The sequence below is a fragment of the Centropristis striata genome, chromosome 17, assembly GCF_030273125.1.
Source record: "Centropristis striata isolate RG_2023a ecotype Rhode Island chromosome 17, C.striata_1.0, whole genome shotgun sequence".
In the NCBI taxonomy this organism is placed as follows: domain Eukaryota; kingdom Metazoa; phylum Chordata; class Actinopteri; order Perciformes; family Serranidae; genus Centropristis; species Centropristis striata.
In genome coordinates, this window is record NC_081533.1 from 29,119,358 (window position 1) to 29,138,561 (window position 19,204).

Consider the following 19,204-nt stretch of genomic DNA (forward strand, 5'->3'; position numbering starts at 1 on the left):
TAGAGTGCAGGTTGAGGAATGTGAAACACATTTTTCAACAAGGTATTACTACGAGAAAAGCATGAATGTCAACTGCAGCAGGAGTCAGTACACTGCAAAAAAAGAAAAGTTGGGTGAACTCAAAATTTCAAGGCAACAAACTTCGATGAAATTTTAAGTTGGACAATTAAACTAAATATTTTAAGTTTTGTTTTTGAGTTTGCTCAACTCTAAATTCAGATTTTTGTCAACTCAACTGTAAGTTGTACCAACCTATAATTTTACATTGTAATAACTTTTAATCCTTACTTCTGCTAACTTCTGCAATGTGCTGAATTGGCACGATTGTAACGCCGCTATGAAATGTCAGCTAATGTTGCGAACACAATTTTGAGTTAGCATTGATACGCTAATGGCTACTCTTGTAGCTGTAACAAGCAGCGCCGCTAGCATCAGTTAGCCGCTAGCATCAGTTAGCCGCTAGCTTTCGCTAATGACCGAATTTCACCGCTTTCCCGCATTTCACACCAAAGAAATAAGAGTTATCAGAACTATTGTCCCTTGTTGTGAACCCCAACTTAAAGATATAAGTAACAACAACTCACCAACTTGTTTTTGAGCAGACAACTGGCTTCCTTTGTTGTGCTAACTTACATTATTGCCCTAAATATCAATAATTTATATTTCCAAGTTTTACCAACTTAAATCACTGTTTTAGGCCAAAAAACACAAGTTGGCTTTTTTTGCAGTGTAGAAGAGTTGGCTATGTTTGAATAAATCTACAGTGTCAAACTGAAAAACTCCTTAATTCACATTAAAACAGTTTTGTTTGGATAACCCCTGCTGTATTAGACAAGCAAACCAAATGTTCCTGGTCAGTTTGGTCTTGTTTGCTGGCATTTTCTTTTTGGCCATCCTAACTGCTTGAAGAGTTAAGAGAAAAAAGCTAGATTGATGCCAACAACCTCGGACTAACAACTATTTATTGTCTTTGAAGAGGGCCGCTTTGGTGGCTTTGAGTAAAGCAGGACAAAAGCCCTTCAAAGGAGTGGTGGTAAGATTTATGGCACCCTGAAGAAGCTGTCCCATAAACCAACAGACCAGCTGTGTGTTGTTTGTTGGCATGAGGTGAAAGCCATTGAAGCTGCTCTGCCTTTTGTCCTCGCGTTTCTCTCTTTCTCTCGTCTTTCTTCTGGACGTAGCTTCTCGCCGATTTGTTTTCCTGGGCAGCTCTCGTTTGTAGTTGCAGTAGCTCATTTTTTTTTTTTTTTTTAACTTTCTTTTTATTGATTTTTCAGTGAAAAAACTAAACACAAAAAAAAGACACAAAATGACTTACAAAGACATTAATGCACATTTGCAACATTTAAAATTCTTGACTGAGCATGATAGTGTTTTGAAAAAAAAAAAAAAGATTCAAAATCACATTTTATGTTGAACTAAATGACCAAAAAAAGACACAATATGACAAAAAAAGACACAAAATGACCAAAAAAAGACACAAAATGACAAAAAAAGACACAAAATGACTAAAAAAAGACACAAAATGACAAAAAAGAGACACAAAATGACAAAAAAAGACACCAAAAAACACAAAATGACTTACAAAGACATGAAAAGAATTCAAAAATGGACAAAATAGCCCAAGACTCCATAGAGTTAAGTTGTTAACCCATTTCTTGTTCCCTGAAAAAGGCCTACTTGTATAATTCTGAAATGTACATTATTTTTCAGTTTTGGTTAAGCTTACCTTTTTTTATTTACCTCTGGCAGTTCACCACTTACCTTTGGACCCTTTCAAGCTGTTCATTTGACTTGAACTGCTTGAATTTCAATAAAAAACTGAAAAATTGGGGTGTTCTAAAACGTTTGACCGGTAGTATGTTTATTTATCTGCAAACATTAGTCTTCCTTACAGTGAATTAATGACCCAACTAACATAAAACTAGCATTTAAAAATGTATAGGTAATGTGTAGAAAAGATAGGCCTGTCACAATAATAACTATATCAACTAATCGTTCGATATATAAAAAATCGATCGAAAAAAGATTGTTTTTTTCTGGACTCAGTATATTGTTGTTTATATGCGTGACTTTTTGTGCTTTTTTTGTATGTACATATAATTATACACACAGAACAGGTACATCAGACAGGGTGATCCATAAATACAGCAAAATACAATGGCAAAATACAATGGCAGGTTTTGTATTAAACAAAGGGCTGCCGGTACAAAAAATAAAATAAAAAAGAACCCCATAACAAGCGGAAATTGAATTTATATATACATTATTATACTCGGGGAGAAACGCTCCTGACCCAGGGGAAAAATACAATAATATAAAATAAAAAGATTTTCCCGTGCAGTAGCTCATTTTAAAGATTTCTGTGCATTTTACTATATGTCTATATGTCTAGTTAATCTGAGTGGGTCACACCAAGGTTATAATAGTTTTGGATTTTTCATTAGTTTTAGTTTTAATTTCGTTGTCAATTTTTGTTTTCAAATTCAGTTAGTTTTTAGAGAGTTTGCTAGTTTTAATTAGTTTTAATTTTTTTGAAAATGCTTAGTTTTAGTTTAGTTTTTATTAGTTTTAGTGTTCGTTTTAGTTTTTCTAATGAGGTATTTGTTTCGGTGCAAGATTCAATAAGGTCACAATACATTTAAATTTACAGTAGAAAACTCACTCACTGTATTTTTTACGGCAAAGTTCTGGCAACCACAGCTGCCGGTATTTTACCGTAAATTAAACAGATTATTTTTTACAGTGTGGCTTAACAGTGGTGAGCTGACTCAACTTGTTGAACTGTAACTTCTTTTGTCACAGTGGGGGTCGAGTCAATGTGTTTAAGAACATTAATTGCCAATTACTGAACTCTCTTTTATCACAATTCATTAAAGTAGCAATTCATTCATCAAAGCAGGCCTGGATCATCCACTCCAAATTGCACTTGTATTATGTCCACCAAAAATACATAGAGACCTTGTCACTCAATTTGTGGACTTCAAAGTTGGGCATAGTTTGAGTTTTCAGGGTTTTCCAGGGGATTTTCTTGAGACAGATGTGGTACAAGCTGTAAATTGTGTGTGGCATACACAGTTTGCACACACCTTTGCAGCATCTGCTTGAAGAAATTGACATGATGTAGTGTTTCCCCTAGAATTATTTTCAGCAGTGCTGCTGTGTCCGTGGCCATGAGCAGTGTTGCCAACTCCTCAGTAAGGAAAGTAGCTATTGGCTGTCCAAAAAGTCCCTAGAAGTCGCTAAATGACGTTGTCGCCTAATTTGCATAATTTACCATGTGCCTGTACTTGTAATGGATGCTGTAGGAGAGAGGAATAACGTTGTGGGAAAGACAAAAAGTGAGTAAAAAACACCCGAAGTATGTTTACAACTGTAAGTGCACTGTCTTCTTCACAGTGTTCTACCTACACAATAGCAATGCACCACTAATGATTTCTACTCTACTTGTGTGAGCACAACAACACACAATGTTATAACGTAACACAATAGTGTAGCTTCTTAGGGCAGTGAGCGGCAGTGTTGCCAACTTAGTAACTTTGTTGCTAGATTTAGCGACTTTTCAGATCCCACTAGCAACTATTTTTCAGAAAAGCAACTAGCAACAAATCTAGTTACTTTTTCTGCCGTTACTGGAGACTTTCGGAGACTCCTTCTTACTCCTCCTCCTGGACGCTAAGGGGTTAACATCCCCTCTGGCTCTGTGACCGCAGCTGGGAGAGACTGCTGCGGGAGGACTGTGCCGCTTCGACTCCTTCTTACTCCTCTTAATGAGCCGCCGGCCCCCTCTGCAGTCACAGAGCCAGAGGAGATGTTAACCCCTTAGCATCCAGGAGGAGGAGTAAGAGCGAGTCTCCGAAAGTCTCCAGTAACACCAAAAAAAGTCGCCAGATTTGTCGCTAGTCGCTTTTCTGAAAAATAGTTGCTAGTGGGATCTGAAAAGTCGCTAAATCTAGCAACAAAGTTACTAAGTTGGCAACACTGCCGCTCACTGCCCTAAGGAGCTACACTATTGTGTTACGTTATAACATTGTGTGTTGTTGTGCTCACACAAGTAGAGTAGAAATCATTAGTGGTGCATTGCTATTGTGTAAGTAAGTAAGTATTGTGTCCTGTTGTCTTTTAGTCTTTTAGTTTTTAGCTCCAGTGTTCCCTCATGGGGGCCTCCTCACTGAGGGGTGTGTGTTCAGTCTGCCCGTGGGGATGTGGTCTTGGAGACTCCCTGGGCTCGGGGGACTAGGCGGCTCTGCACCATGTGTGGAGTCCGCCCCGGTCTACCCGGGTCCTGGTGGTCTCTGTGATGGCGTCCTCTATGGCTGAGGGCTCTGCCACCTCTCAGTGTGGATGCTCCCACAGGTTGCTTTTTCCTCATCTGGATCCTCGGTGCCTTGCCATGTCTCTACACTGTCAATCAATATGTGCTGTGTTTGAGTCTGAGTGTGTCTATGTGCGTGTGTGTGTGTACATACAGATGTGTATGCGGGGATGGGAGGGGTGGGTTTTGTCATTTTTATTGTCTGTTTTATCCTTATTTTTTGTAAGACACTTTGTGTTACATTTCTATGTATGAAAATGACTATATAAATAAATAAATAAAATAAATAAATAATCAACTCAACTCTGCTGCTGCTCTCACTGGGTTGGCAGTGAGATGTGCAGTGGCGTGCCAGGCAGTTTGAATGGCATGTAAATAACTTGCATAACATGCATTTTTATGTAAATAAACCTCGGTGGGGATGCTGAGTAGCTGACGCTCTGCTGCCATGGTGACTGGAATGTGTCGGAAGAAGCTGTAGTAAAAGGAATTTGGAAAAGTGTTATTAGATGGAATATATATGAAAAATGGAAAGTTGTAAAAATGTATGAAAATGTGGAAGGTTTTTTCTTTTAAGATGAATTAGCAGAACAAAGATCTGAAGTAGTAGGAGTAGTTGGAAAAGTGGAATTGGGTGGAATTAATATAAACATCATTGAAAAGTTGATTAATAGCAATAATAAAAGAATAACTCACATGTTTTAGCTTATGGAAGAGCTCATAAAAGGGCGAGATAAAATTGAAGTGGTAGGAAAAGCGTTGAATCTTGGTAGTAATAGTAGCAATGAACCAATCAGAAACTCTAAAAATGTGAATTGAGTATTTTCATATGCAGAAGAAATTAATTGCCTTCCCATCTCCGATCACTGCATTAACCCATTAAAGCCGGGAAAGCGGATACGTCGTTTTGTACTATTTGTCGTTTTTTTCCACCTATTTTTGGTCTCTTGGCCAATGAAATGCATCAGAATACATATATAATATGGGATTGTGGCAATGCAACATGGGACTTTTCCAGAACTTTGAAATCATCACCAAAAAAAGACACAAAATGACCAAAAAGGACACAGAATTACCCAAAAAAGACACAAAATTATTAAAAAAAGAAGACAGAATTACCCCAAAAAGACACAAAATTATTTAAGAAGACACAGAATTACACAAAAAAAGACACAAAATTACCAAAAAAAGACACAAAATTACCAAAAAAGACACAGAATTACCCAAAAAGACACAAAATTATTTTAAAAAAGACAGAATTACCCCAAAAAGACACAAAATTATTTAAAAAGACACAGAAATACAAAAAAATACACAGAATTACCAAAAAAAGACACAAAATTATTTAAAAAAAGACAGAATCACCCCAAAAAGACACAAAATTATTTAAAAAGACACAGAATTACCAAAAAAGACACAGAATTACCAAAAAAAGACACAGAATTACAAAAAAAGAAACAGAATTACCAAAAAAAGACACATAATTACCAAAAAAGACATACAATTACTTAATAATAACTTCAGGTTTTAGGGGCTTATTTTAAAATCGCCCAAAGGTTTTACAGGCATTTTTTTTCCAGGCGTTTTAGGCCTAAATGGGTTAAAAGACAGTTACACATATTTAAAATTGTCCATCCCTGAAATAAAACTGCAAAAAACAACAGGAGACACAGTAAAATAGCAGAGCTGACACATTAAAAACACCATAGTTAGCAGCAGAAGAAAAGAGCATTTGCATCCATGGGTAAAGTGCTGTTTCCTGTTGACAGGTGCTTAGTTAGTTCACCATCTGTACAGCTTGCTGAAAGAAGATGTTGAGCATCTTGCTGGATGTGCAGCAGATGCTCCTGTATCTCTTCCCAGGTGGCAGGATGGAGAACAGGCGGTGGGAGGGGTGATGAGGGTCCTCAATGATGGAGGAAGCTCTGCCAACACAGAACTCCATCAGGAGGAGTAGAGGGGCACCAGTGCTCCTGCTGACTCTTCACTTTCCTGTTTAGCTGCTGTTTTTCGTAAAACATTGCAGCTTCTGAACCAGGAAGTGAAGCGGCAGGTCAGGATGTTTTCAATGGGGCCCCTGTAAAATGTGTAATTAGCAAATTAGGAGATCAAAGGACCATTCTATAGTGATGTGGTAAGATTACTACTGCAGACAGTGACTCTCATTAAATCACATTAGGTCGCTCCTCAAACTTTATATCCTCAGTTAAAAAACATGACTCGCACCACTTTCAAGTCAACTCAAGTATAGTTTATTTGTCCCAACTTGGGCAATTTGTTTGCAGTCTAGGTGTATAAAATACATGAAAAACAATACATTCCAACACACATACATACAACAGATCACAGCCTCATTATATATATATATATATATCTAAAGATAAAACAAACAGAACAATAATGCAACAGAAGGCAATTCCAGGTGAAGTGTCAACCACATAAGTCCCCAACCTCAACTTTTATTTCTTTGCAATGAGCATCTGACATTAATTTTTTTTCTCCACTCAAGCTGTGATGTCATCCCATCTAGCTTTGAACATTCCATGCAATCCACACTAATTGAATGGAAAAAAAAAAAAAATTTACTATTAAAATGAATAATTTGAGAAAATTCTAGAAAATGTTTTGCCCACCTGAGTGTAAAAGGAAGACTGTTTTTTATCAAGGTGAACACCATGTTTGTTACATCCTGTTTGGTTCATAAATGATGAGATTGCTTCGGCCATTCCTGAAGGAGGATCCTGCTTTGTGCAGGATTTGTCCAGCAGTGAATCTATTGCACAGTTAAGGTCACCGGCCATAATTAATAGAGGTGGGGGAAAAATCGATACAGCATAGTAATTGCGATATTTAGCTTGGCAATATAATATCGATTCATAGCCACCAAGTATCGATATGTAGTGTTCCGTTAGTATCATGTGAAACTAGAAGATGTAAGGAATCTATTAGGCATCATGTGTCAGGATATCGTGTCGGGAAGGTGTCAAAATAACGCTGCAAAGTTCGTCTTTTTTTATATTTCATTCAAAGATATTCAGAGCAGTGAAGCTTAAAGTTGAGGAAAGTGTGATGGTTGTTTACAGTTGTTGTTGTTGTTGTCTATACATGTTTGATATCAGTTCAGTTCAGTTTGACTGAATCATTTGTTGGCCAGTCTGTGGGTTTGACTCTCACTGTGGAGAAATAAAAAGTGTGAAGTGAGATCAATAGACTGAGAATTTTCCCTTACGTAACAAAACAATTCTTGATTGAATTTAATTTTGTGAATACAAAATGCAGTGAAACACTTAAATGGCAATATATTTAATCGCAATATTCACCATATATTCACTGAGCTTACTTTGCTTCTCCGTGAGGGAGATCTGTTGATCTGACCATCTATCCTTATAAAAACAATATGTTATGTCATAAATGATTGTATGATGTTCCACTTCTACAATCAGTTTGTTGTCGTCCGTGTCTCCGACCCTCTGAGACCCTTTGATTGATTGATTGATTGATTGATGGATTGGGCGGATTATGTGTATTACGTTGATTCTGAGTCTGATTTCCTGTCTGGTGCAATCTGCTCTGTTGAGCTTGATGCATAGAAGAGAAACAAGAAAACAATATGCTGCTGTGCAGCAGGATAAGGTTTTTACATTTGAGGCACATACGATTTGCAAATATCCACAATATGTCTGATAGCTTGAGTAGGAGGCTGCTGCAGTGCAGTCATACTGTATCTCTGTCTCAATCTCAGATCAGTTGGTTATTTACAGACAACACTTTGCATAATGACACCTGGTGATTCAATCAGATATGAATTGATGTCTGGGTAAGCAATGTACAGCCACTGTGTTGGCTCATTGAAGACTGAAGGTGCATTGTTGCCGGTTGATCAACCTTCATTTATTAAGGTTTTGCAAGTTGACGTGTCTTGGACTGGAGAGATTGACGTACATTGTTAAAGGTAAACAGGAGGAGTTTTCTTGGATTTGGGAATCATTTATGTCATTCTTGACCAATGAAACGGATAACACTGACTGAACAACCGGTTATGAAATGATCCTGCCTTTTATTTCATTTTATTTTTATTTTTATTTTGCTCCACTTTAGTCTTATTTATTTAATTTTAGTACTTATTTTGCACTAGTTTGATGTTTGTTGTCACTGTCCATTTTATTTACTCATTTTCTTTGTCTGTGTGAACGAATGTATGTTCGAGGGGATATAAATGAAAATGTTTGTATATTCGACATAAAGTTTGATATGCACTTGAAACTTCAATTAAAAAATATTGTTGAAAAAAAAAAAAAAGGTTTTGCAAGTTCTCAACACAATTATTAGACATGTCAAGTGGTTCCACTATGTTGACCATCTGTTTTCTAATTTCTGCTGCACACAGTATAAATTAGTATTAAAACAGTGAAATTGAAAGCCGGCCACAGACACTACGTGGATGAAAAGACATGCAGAAACAGAGCTGTGGATGTTGATTTAGATTTTGAATGGCAATGTATAGCGGTCTGGTCTATAAGCCATTCTCCTCTCTGCTTTAGTCCTCTTTGTTTGGCAGGCCGCAATAATTTGAATTTTTATTTTTTATTTTTTCAGTTTTCTCTTCTTTATTATTTATCACTTCAGATACAGTTTATTTTTAATTTTTTTAATTTTATTTATTTATTTATTTTTATTTTATTTTTTCCCCACATAAAACACTTACATAACAAAACACAAAAAAAGGGAAAAAACAAACAAACAGCACAGCACGCAGACAAGGAATACAACAAAATAAATAAAAATAAGAGATAAAAATACAAATAAGAAAATAGAATAAAATGAAAAATAATAAGTTACCACTGTGTTAGCTATACATCTCTCATCAACCGTCAGTCACCCAGTCATCCGCGCACATAATTTGAATATTTAATGTTTTTCAGTCAACACTGATTAATCAGCCATGAGAAAGTGGTCCAACATGAACATGACAAATATCTAAACATAATATGGGATAGTGTTGATGTTTGACCAAAAAAGGTATTGATCAAACTTCAGTCTGCTTCATGTATTTTGAATGTTTCTCTTTGTTTTCTCCTCTTCATCCTAGTCTGAACAGCCCAGTCCAGCCAGTTCCAGCTCCAGCTCAGGCTTCGCTCCCACACACCAAAAACGGCAAGGTAATTATCTATAACGTGCGTAGGTTTCACCTGATCTCTTGTTTATTCTCTTTATTAAGTCAGCATAAATGAGTAATATTACATTGTTACTCATATGGGAACCTGGTCTCACAGAAATCCGTGAAATAGCCACGGATTTCGCTTAACTCAAAATCCGTGGAATAGCCACGGAAATCGCTCAAATTTCCGTGAAACTGACACGGAATTCGCTGCAATGCAAGTTAATATTTTTTCCTATTGGTTTGTTCCAAGTCACGTGACTTCGGTTCACGGCGGTCAGAACAAAAAACATGGCGGACAGTTCTCTCATTTTTAGTGAAAAAATCAATATTTTGTCTTTGTTTCTGCATAAAAATGGATTTTGATCACATTTCTAGCGAGAAATATATGTTTTATTTTCTAAATATTCACTCAGTGAATGTACATAATCACTTTGTATGTTGGAATAGCCACGGGATATGACTGTCATTAACTTGCATTGTAGCGAAATCCGTCTCAGTTTCACGGAAATTTGAGCGATTCCGTGGCTATTCCACGGATTTTGAGTTAAGCGAAATCCGTGGCTATTTCACGGATTCCTGTGAGACCATGTTGCATATGGAGCACCTGATAGTTTCACTATAGCTTTTAATCCTGTTTGGCAGAAATAAAAGAAGCTCAGCCAGTGTTGGAGACAGAATTTGGGGACGGATAGTAAGACTATGGAATATGTGCTCAATTTATGCCTTCTGTAACATAAATATATTTTTAAGTTCAGATGGGGACTAATGGGACTGTTCCCTGAGGTTTTATCAAGAATGTGATCAGAGGCTATTCTTTGCAGAGAAAATGAGCCTGTTTGCCCTGATAACATTTTCATGACCACATTCATTCAAAAAAGCAAAACTTTTATTATTTTTTTAAGCTCTAGAAGTCATTAACCCTTTGATGCACAACATATGGACAACCCTCCTAATGCACAACATGGGTCAAAAATGACTCATTCATTCAAATTTGATTTAAAATTAAATGACCTAATACTATAATAATAGTAATTTGTTTCAAATAGTTACTTTCCACCCTCATATATTTAATATATTTAACATGTTTATGTATCATTTTGTCACACATTCACTGTATCTGGAAGGTTTTCACAGAGCTTCACTTTTTCCACATTTTTTTTATGTTTCAGCCTGATTCCAAAATTGATTAAATTAATTTTTCCTTAAAATTATACACACAATACCCCCATAATGACATTTCTGACCCATGTTGTGCATTAGAAGCGTAGTGATAAAAAAAGGGTTTTTATGCAAAAAGTAAGAAATGAAAAACAAAAAATTAGGATGTATGATAATCAAAAACAAATTGATTGAGGAAAACCTGGAATACTGAATGATGAAATTAATTTATTGCAAAGATATAGAAAATTAAAAACTCAGTCAGGTCACTTTAGACCATGGGTCTCAAACTAGCGGCCCGCGGGACAATTGCGGCCCTCGTGACCATATTTTGTGGCCCCCACCTTGATATGAAAGTTTAATGTGAGTTTTATATGAATGGCACTTTACCGTGTTGTGTGTGGAAGGTCCCTTTGGTTACGTTTTTTAGGTAATTTTGTGTCTTTTTTAAATAATTGTGTGTCGTCTTTTAATTATTGTGTTGGGTTTTTTTGGTAATTTTGTGTCTTTTTTTTTGTAATTTTGTGTCTTTTGGTCATTTTGTGTCTTTTTTTGTGTCATTTTGTGTCTTTTTACAATAATTTTGTGTTCTTTTTTGGTCATTTTGTTTAATTTTTTAAGTAATTTAGTTATTTTTCTGTCATTTTGTGTCTCTTTTGGTCATTTTGTGTCTTTTTTAAAAAATAATTGTGTGTCTTTTTTGCTAATTATGTGTATTTTTTGTCATTTTGTGTCTTTTGTAAGTAATTTTGTGTCTTTTTCAGTCATTTTGTGTCTTTTTTGTCATTTTGTGGGCTTTTTTGGTAATTTTGTGTCTTTTAAAAAAAAATTTTTTTTGTAATTTTGTGTCTATTTTTGGTCATTTTGACACTGCCTCCAGCGGCCCCCAGGTAATTTGAGTTTGAGACCCCTGCTTTAGACCCATGTTGTGCATCAAAGGGTTAAGGGCTGAAATGGTCTAATTGGACCAGGCGACTTCTTAATGTATTGTTTTGTCCAAGATACGGGACACTTCTCTGCATTCTGTTCTTGAGGGTGACTTCTGTTTGTGTGTTTGTAATTTTCTCTGGATGCAGTGGTGGACTTCATCATCAGGAAAAGGGTGGCTATTCCTGCCACCACCCACACAGGTAATAGTTCCTGTGAGACCTGTGAGGCCCCCTTATCTGCATGGAGAATGCCATTTCCAGCTTGTCAATATAAATATAAACTGCATCCTGCATACAAATGCATCCCTCTGCAGTCATGTCAATGGGGTTTGGTATCATGTCATGGACACAACTGGTGATACGTCTCTGTGATAGACGCGCTTCTCATGCACTCAGTGGATTGAAAATTTGATCTGCGAGATGCCGAAGTGATGGTCAAGAGCGTTATTATATAATTAGGTGTATTATTAGTTGTTTGTCAGACACAAAAGCATACTAACTACTAATATCCAAAATGTTTACATCATAGAAACTACCATTAACTATTCCTATGGAACCTGCAGCAGATCTGCAGCCACAAGCTCCGTTACACCATCCACCACATCCATCCACCTCACAGCATGAGCTGCTGCCTTTTGTATGTTTTGACTTGTGCTTAAAAATAATAATAATAAGAGACCTCAATGTCAACATTGTGTTCTCTGTCACACACAGTGCTGGGCCCGTTGCAGTCAGTCATGCAGGATCTGCACTCAGACGACAACGATGAAGATTCAGAGGACGACGATGACAACGACATGGACTCTGATGTAGAGCGGCCAGCACACACACATCTCATACACCACCAACGCAGGTTAGTAAATGCTCACAAGAAGACAGCTTATTAATAGACCTTTGCAACACACATTTGTTTCATGATACCGTAATCCAGTGGTGGAAAGTAAGTAAGTACATTTACTCAAGTACTGTACTTAAGTACAATTTCAAGGTACTTGTACTTTACTTGAGTATTTCAATTTCATGTAACTTTTTACTTCTACTTCACTACATTTTTAGCCAAATATTGTACGTTTTACTTCACTACATTGAGCTGACAGCTTTAGTTACTTTACAGGTATAGATTTAACATAAAATATATGATCAATTTAAAGTGATAAGACTTTTTTTTAAAATTAAATCTTATAACAGTATATTAAGTTGTTAAATGAGCCCTATCTTTACAAAATTAGGACACTGCTTACATAAATGCATCAATACTAAAAATCTAATAATATATAAAACAGTCTGACTGGGTCCATTCTGCATTATGAGTACTTTTACTTTTGATACTTTAAGTACATTTTGATGCAGATACTTTTGTACTTTTACTTCAGTAAGTTTTGAATGCAGGACTTTTACTTGTAGTGGAGTAATTTCACTGTGTGATGTTAGTACTTTTACTTAGGTAAAGGACCTGAATACTTTTCCCACCTCTGCCGTAATCATAAACACAGGCAGTAGATACGAACGTAAATTCAGAAAGTGTATGCGTCCGGGGGGAATTTTTTTTTACATTTTCAATTACAATGCATCAGTCTTATGCACTTTGTTAGCAAATACCTCACACAACATTTTCACAGTCTGGAGATACCGTGATATAGAATCTTTATTGTTATCCTACTGTGACATTTTAAGTTGCTGTTAACAGGGCTATCCGCCCGGACATGTAGTCGGACATCGGGAAATATAGCTGGCTAGATAGCCGGAGAATTCATTTTTTCCATACAAAGCCCGAATTTGGTGGCCTCTCGCAGATTCTAATGCCACTATTTCATCATATCCACTGATCTTAATCATTGCATATTTTAATGAAATATTGTAAAGGAGAATAAGGGTTGTTGTATGTTTAATTTAAGGCATCTTATTTTGACAGTCTTGACAGTCATTCCGTGGTGGATTCTGTTAACACACTGTCCTCTTATTCTGAAAGCTGCATGTGTTTAGCGACAGGACTTAATTCAGATCGTTAGTCAGTTTAGCCTTTTGTGATCACAACAACTTTAATTGTTAGACAATGTTAGCTCGCGGCTGCCGAACGGCATAATGCAACAGTGTGTTTGGATCACCTCTGACCTGCCCGTACACGTTGATAGTATTTAGTTTGGTGCGCGTACACTCACACAGAAAGATGATGTGGGGGCGGGACTGATACAGACAGGTAGGCACGTTTCTCTATCATGCTGAAATTGTTTTGAAGCGCAGTGGGGAGGGCACCTTGGTAAATTCAGTGCATGTGTAAGTAAGTGAATGCGCGCACATGTCTCGGAGGAGGACGGAGAAGTGGCTGACAGGTGACAGACAGGGCGGAACCCCGCCGCGCCCAAAACAGAGAGCAGACGAGGATTGTAAACACGCAACCATGTAGAGACAGAAATGACATGCCGTCGTCTCAATAAGAAAAATAACATTAGGGGCTATTTATTTTGTTAAATAAAAGGTCAATATACAGACCTGTTCAAAAGGAAAGGTAACCTTAAATGACTTCTGTTGTGATCTGGGACTATATAGAAAATTGGGGCGCCCCCCTAATATACACTACTGGTCAAAAGTTTTAGAACACACCAACTTTTCCAGAATTTCATTGAAAATGATGCAGTTTAATGTCTCAGTGTACTCTGAAATTAATGCACATTTGCAACATTTAAAATTCTTTATTGAGCATGATAGTGTTTTGAAAGTAAAAAAAGATTCAAAATCACATTTTATGTTGGACTAAAGGACTAAAAAAAGACACAAAATGACAAAAAAAAGACACAAAATGACAAAAAAGACACAAAATGACTAAAAAAAGACACAAAATGACAAAAAAGACACCAAAAGACACAAAATGACTAAAAAAAGACACAAAATGACTTACAAAGACATGAAAAGAATTCAAAAATGGACAAAATAGCCCAAGACTCTATAGAGTTAAGTTGTTAACCCATTTCTTGTTCCCTGAAAAAGGCCTACTTGTATAATTCTGAATTGTACATTATTTTTCAGTTTTGGTTAAGCTTACCTTTCTTATTTACCTCTGGCAGTTCACCACTTACCTTTGTACCCTTTCAAGCTGTTCATTTGACTTGAACTGCTTGAATTTCAATAAAAAACTGGAAAAATTGGGGTGTTCTAAAACTTTTGACCGGTAGTGTAATGGTAGGGGAAACACTGATATACAGTACAGTTTTTGAACATTTGTGTAGATGGAATATTTTCCTCTCTCAGACAGAAAGTTTCCGTAGCATTTATTCTGTCTCTTCTGTGATTTACTCCACAGGGTCAGTTTGAGTGATGGCAGTGAGAGTGATAGCTTGTCGCCCTCACCCCCATCCCGAAATGAAGCCCCGCCCTTACTGAAGACTACTAACAATCAGGTAAGATGATATCATATTATGTATCATGGATTTTATTGTCATGTAATTTCATGTAGCACAAGGGAGCCCAAGTGTTAATGTATGTAACTCCAAGTCACCCAGAGTTTACTCTGTTGTCTGTCAGATACTGGAAGTGAAGAGTCCCACCAAGCAGAATAAGCAGGACAAGAACAAAAACATGGATTGCGATAAGGTACCCATGGGTTTTTTTTTTACACTCTTCAGATAGAAAGTGATGCCGGATTGGTCTGTGTTTACTTTTAGTTTCAATCAGTGGCGGTTCTACACAGGGGCCTCCAGGGGCCACTGCCCCTGTGAAGAAGCCCTTGGCCCCTGCTGTGGCCCCTGTGTCAAATTAATAATAAAATGATCAATTTATAACGATGAACAACGGAACAATTCTTACCTATTTTTTGTTCAAACAATATCTCATTGTACACAAAAGGAACCCAGAATGTGAACATTGTATAATAGTTTAATTGTGCAATAAAAACTAAATATAAAGATTATTCTCACTGTACTGCACTTTCAAAATAAAAAAAAAGTAATTGTGCACAAAAATGAGGAATGTCATTGTCATTCAAAAATAATTGATAATGTTGGTAAGTCTCATTGCTCCAATCAATGTAGTTCTTCCAAATATGAGACTTTTAGCTAAAACAAAGGTTTTGAATGCTTGAATATCATTTTTGACGATTTTCAATGTGCCCCTCTGATTAAACACTGGCCCCTCCTTGGCCCCCACAGTAAAATTGGTCTAGAACCGCCACTGGTTTCAATGGGTTAACATGCGACATCCAGTGTGACTTTACTACCTTGCTCCCGAGTGTAGCTGGGCTCTGATACGACACGTATAGAAATACTTTACTAAAGTTACTTAAGTTATTAGACAATTATTATTACTTGATAGTCGCATTAAGCAGCAACTTGTCGTGCTTTGCTCAAGTTCCCAAATAGGGCTTTTGGACCAGAGCCAGTTCCCTGCCGCTTCCCAATTGCAAATGGTTCTTTGGTTTTACACTGCCAAAGAGCCAGCTCCCAGCTGGGAAAACTGGTTCAGCAACAGCACCAACTCTTTGCTGGTCTTGAACCGTGAACCCCTCACGTCAGGGGCTGGGGGCGGGGCTATCTGACCAACAAGACCAACTCGGTGCCATCGAGAGAGACCGACTAAAATGTGTATAATTCATTTATTTGATTTGTTTAAATGCAATGTGATTGATACGGGCAAGCTAGTGTGCTAACGTTAACATTCGATTGCTAGCCTGCTAACATTAGCCTGTGAGCACTAGGGTGCTAACGTTAGCCGGTTAGCGTTCGCTTACAACAAAGTCCAACGATAACATCTTATGTTCAGTGTTAACCCTTTGATGCACAACATATTGACCCCCCTGCCCCCCCTTCTGCACGATATGGGTAAAAAATTACCCTCATTCATTTCCCATGTTATTATTATTTAATGCTGCTGTGTGTTTCTGTGCTCTATCTTTTGATATGAACTTATTTTATGATTGGATATTCCAAGTATTCTTTAAATATCTTGTTTTTGATAACAACAGATCATTATTTCCATTTTGCCTCTCATACTTTATGAAAAAAGATAGTTTTTGTATTATTACATAGCTAACTTCTTGGCTAAGTATTTAGCTAAGTAGTTAGCTTAGCAAGCTACTTAGCCAAGAAGTTAGCTAAGTAGTTAGCTTAGCAAGCTACTTAGCTTAAAAATGGATTTTTCACCCATGTTGTGCATTACAAGAGTAGTAGTTTATTGAAAAATGAATAAAGGAAAACATAAAATTAGGATCTATGATGATAAAAAAAACTAGTTGAGGAAAACCTGGAATACTGAATGATGAAAATAATTTATTGCAAAGATATAGAACATAAAAACGTATACATATCGGGTCACTTTAGACCCATGTTGTGCATCAAAGGGTTAATAAGAATGTATTCAGCGTCCATAGTGATGGAGCAAGACGAGCAGCACAGATGTGTCAACACAAAGATATGAGAATTACAACCATCATTTGTGTGTGTCACAGCAGGAAATGGGTGGTGTAGTGTTTGTTGATTATTCTGCTCCTTACACCAGGTTTCTTTGTAAAAGTGGCATATGAAAGTCATAAAAGTAACAAAATGTTGCTGTGGGCTTCTTAGGCATACCTGGATGAGCTGGTGGAGCTGCACAAAAGACTGATGACACTAAGAGAAGGGCATATACTGCAACAGGTGTGTATGTGTGTAAAAGCAAAATCGTTGAACGAGAGATATTATATTTTTTACTTTGTACATTCTTTTTTTATTGACAAAACTAGATGCCAGCATTGTCCACAATGCAAATGCCAACAGTTTGGCTGGAGACTCAATTGCTTTATACTAGTATGCTTTTTGGAACCTGGTCTCACAGAAATCCGTGAAATAGCCACGGATTTCGCTTAACTCAAAATCCGTGGAATAGCCACGGAATCACTCAAATTTCCGTGAAACTGACACGGATTTCGCTACAATGCAAATTAATGACAGTCATATCCCGTTTCCTATTGGTTTGTTCCAAGTCACGTGACTTACAAGGTCCCAGCGGTCAGAACAAAAAACATGGCGGACAGTTCTCACATTTTTAGTGAAAAATCAATATTTTGACTTAGTTTCTGCATAAAAATGGATTTTGATCACATTTCTAGCGAGAAATATACTTTTTATTTTCTAAATATTCACTCAGTGAATGTACATAATCACTTTGTATGTTGGAATAGCCACGGGATATGACTGTCATTAACTTGCATTGTAGCGAAATCCGTGTCAGTTTCACGGAAATTTGAGCGATTCCGTGGCTATTTCACGGATTTCTGTGAGACCATGTTGGCTTTTTGTTTATTAAATTCTTGTTTTTTATTTTCAAGCTTGTAGTGTTCATGCTAACTCTTAACACTTATTAACACTCCTTTTGCCAGTAATGTAGCTTTCGGTCAGATTTCTGCTGAACAATGAACACATATTGTTTGTGTGTGACCAATATCCAATGAGAATGAAATGGGTTTTCAGAGTGAATGTTTCCTTTAGTGAATGTAATGTAAAGTCTGTGTTTGATGTACACTCACAGCCTTTACTTTATTTACTACATAGATAATGAGAAAACATTTATCTTAGTTTAGATTTGGACTTTTATTGTTTTCACTTGTACTCCTGCTTTATATTTTCTATGAAGAGGCTACACTGGACTGCCAAGCTCCCATTAGAAAAACCAAGAGATCTATTTCACTGATCTCGGCATAATATCACTACATGCCAGTGCTATTAGTCTGTTATATTGTTGCATTGGATTAGAAGAGGAGCTGTGATCTGTTACAGATCCTCTGTAATCTGTGGCGTCATCTGGAAGCAATGAATTATTTGGTCGACCTCTCTCCCTCCAAGAGATGGCATGGTTGGTCCTTACATTCTCCAGGCCTATCATATGACCGTATTGGTGGATCTTCCCAGCAGTGGCTGCCAAGTTCTGCCATGCTCTTCTAACAAGACGTCTGGCTCTGAGGAAACACGAAATCCCATCCAAACAGCACCGCCCGTGCACAGCTTTAACTTGCACAGTAATCAAATTAATCTAGCCAACTTCACCAACTGGTTCAATTTCCTGCTACAGAAGATGGAAATGATAAACTCAGTCTCTCCTGCACACTGGCTGGGACCACACATCTAACACAGTCAACTGATAGCTGATGGTAGCTGATTGTTGAAACAAATCCTAAAAAGCAATGAAGATAAACAAATGGGTAAAAATGCCGTCCCAAGTGGAATGAGAGAGATGAGTGTCTGCCCTGTCATGAAAATGCCTGTTATTTTTCTGACAGTAGCGACACAAAGATATATGGGATGATGTGCCTTGTTGTAGTCAGTGGTGGGAAGTAACTAAGTACATTTACTCAAGTACTGTACTTAAGTACAATTTTGAGGTACTTGTACTTTACTTGAGTATTTCCATTTTATGCAACTTTATACCTCTACTCCACGACATTTTGAGGCAAATATTGTACTTTTTACTCCACTACATTTAGCTGACAGCTTAAGTTACTTTTCAGATTCAGCATAAAAAAATACCATATATTTAATATGATTACACATTTATAAAACATAACAGTGTATTAAGTAGTTAAAATTAGTTCTATCTGGACAACAGTAAAATGCTACTTATATAAATGCATCAATATAAATAATCTTATAATATATTTAGAACATATAAAACAATCTG

The 19,204-nt window shown here is 36.8% G+C and overlaps 1 protein-coding gene across 2 annotated transcripts in view; it reads left to right on the forward strand.

Moving 5' to 3' along the window:
- Positions 1–19,204, forward strand: part of mllt3 (MLLT3 super elongation complex subunit) — an 89,990-nt gene that overhangs the window by 67,618 nt on the left and 3,168 nt on the right. The window contains exons 8-13 of one of the 2 annotated variants that reach the window (XM_059354578.1): positions 9,405–9,474; positions 11,711–11,764; positions 12,278–12,416; positions 14,862–14,958; positions 15,083–15,151; positions 17,116–17,187. In XM_059354578.1, coding sequence (XP_059210561.1) covers positions 9,405–9,474; positions 11,711–11,764; positions 12,278–12,416; positions 14,862–14,958; positions 15,083–15,151; positions 17,116–17,187 — 501 coding nt within the window. The remainder of the gene's footprint in view (positions 1–9,404; positions 9,475–11,710; positions 11,765–12,277; positions 12,417–14,861; positions 14,959–15,082; positions 15,152–17,115; positions 17,188–19,204) is intronic. The other variant, XM_059354579.1, reaches the window with a different exon arrangement.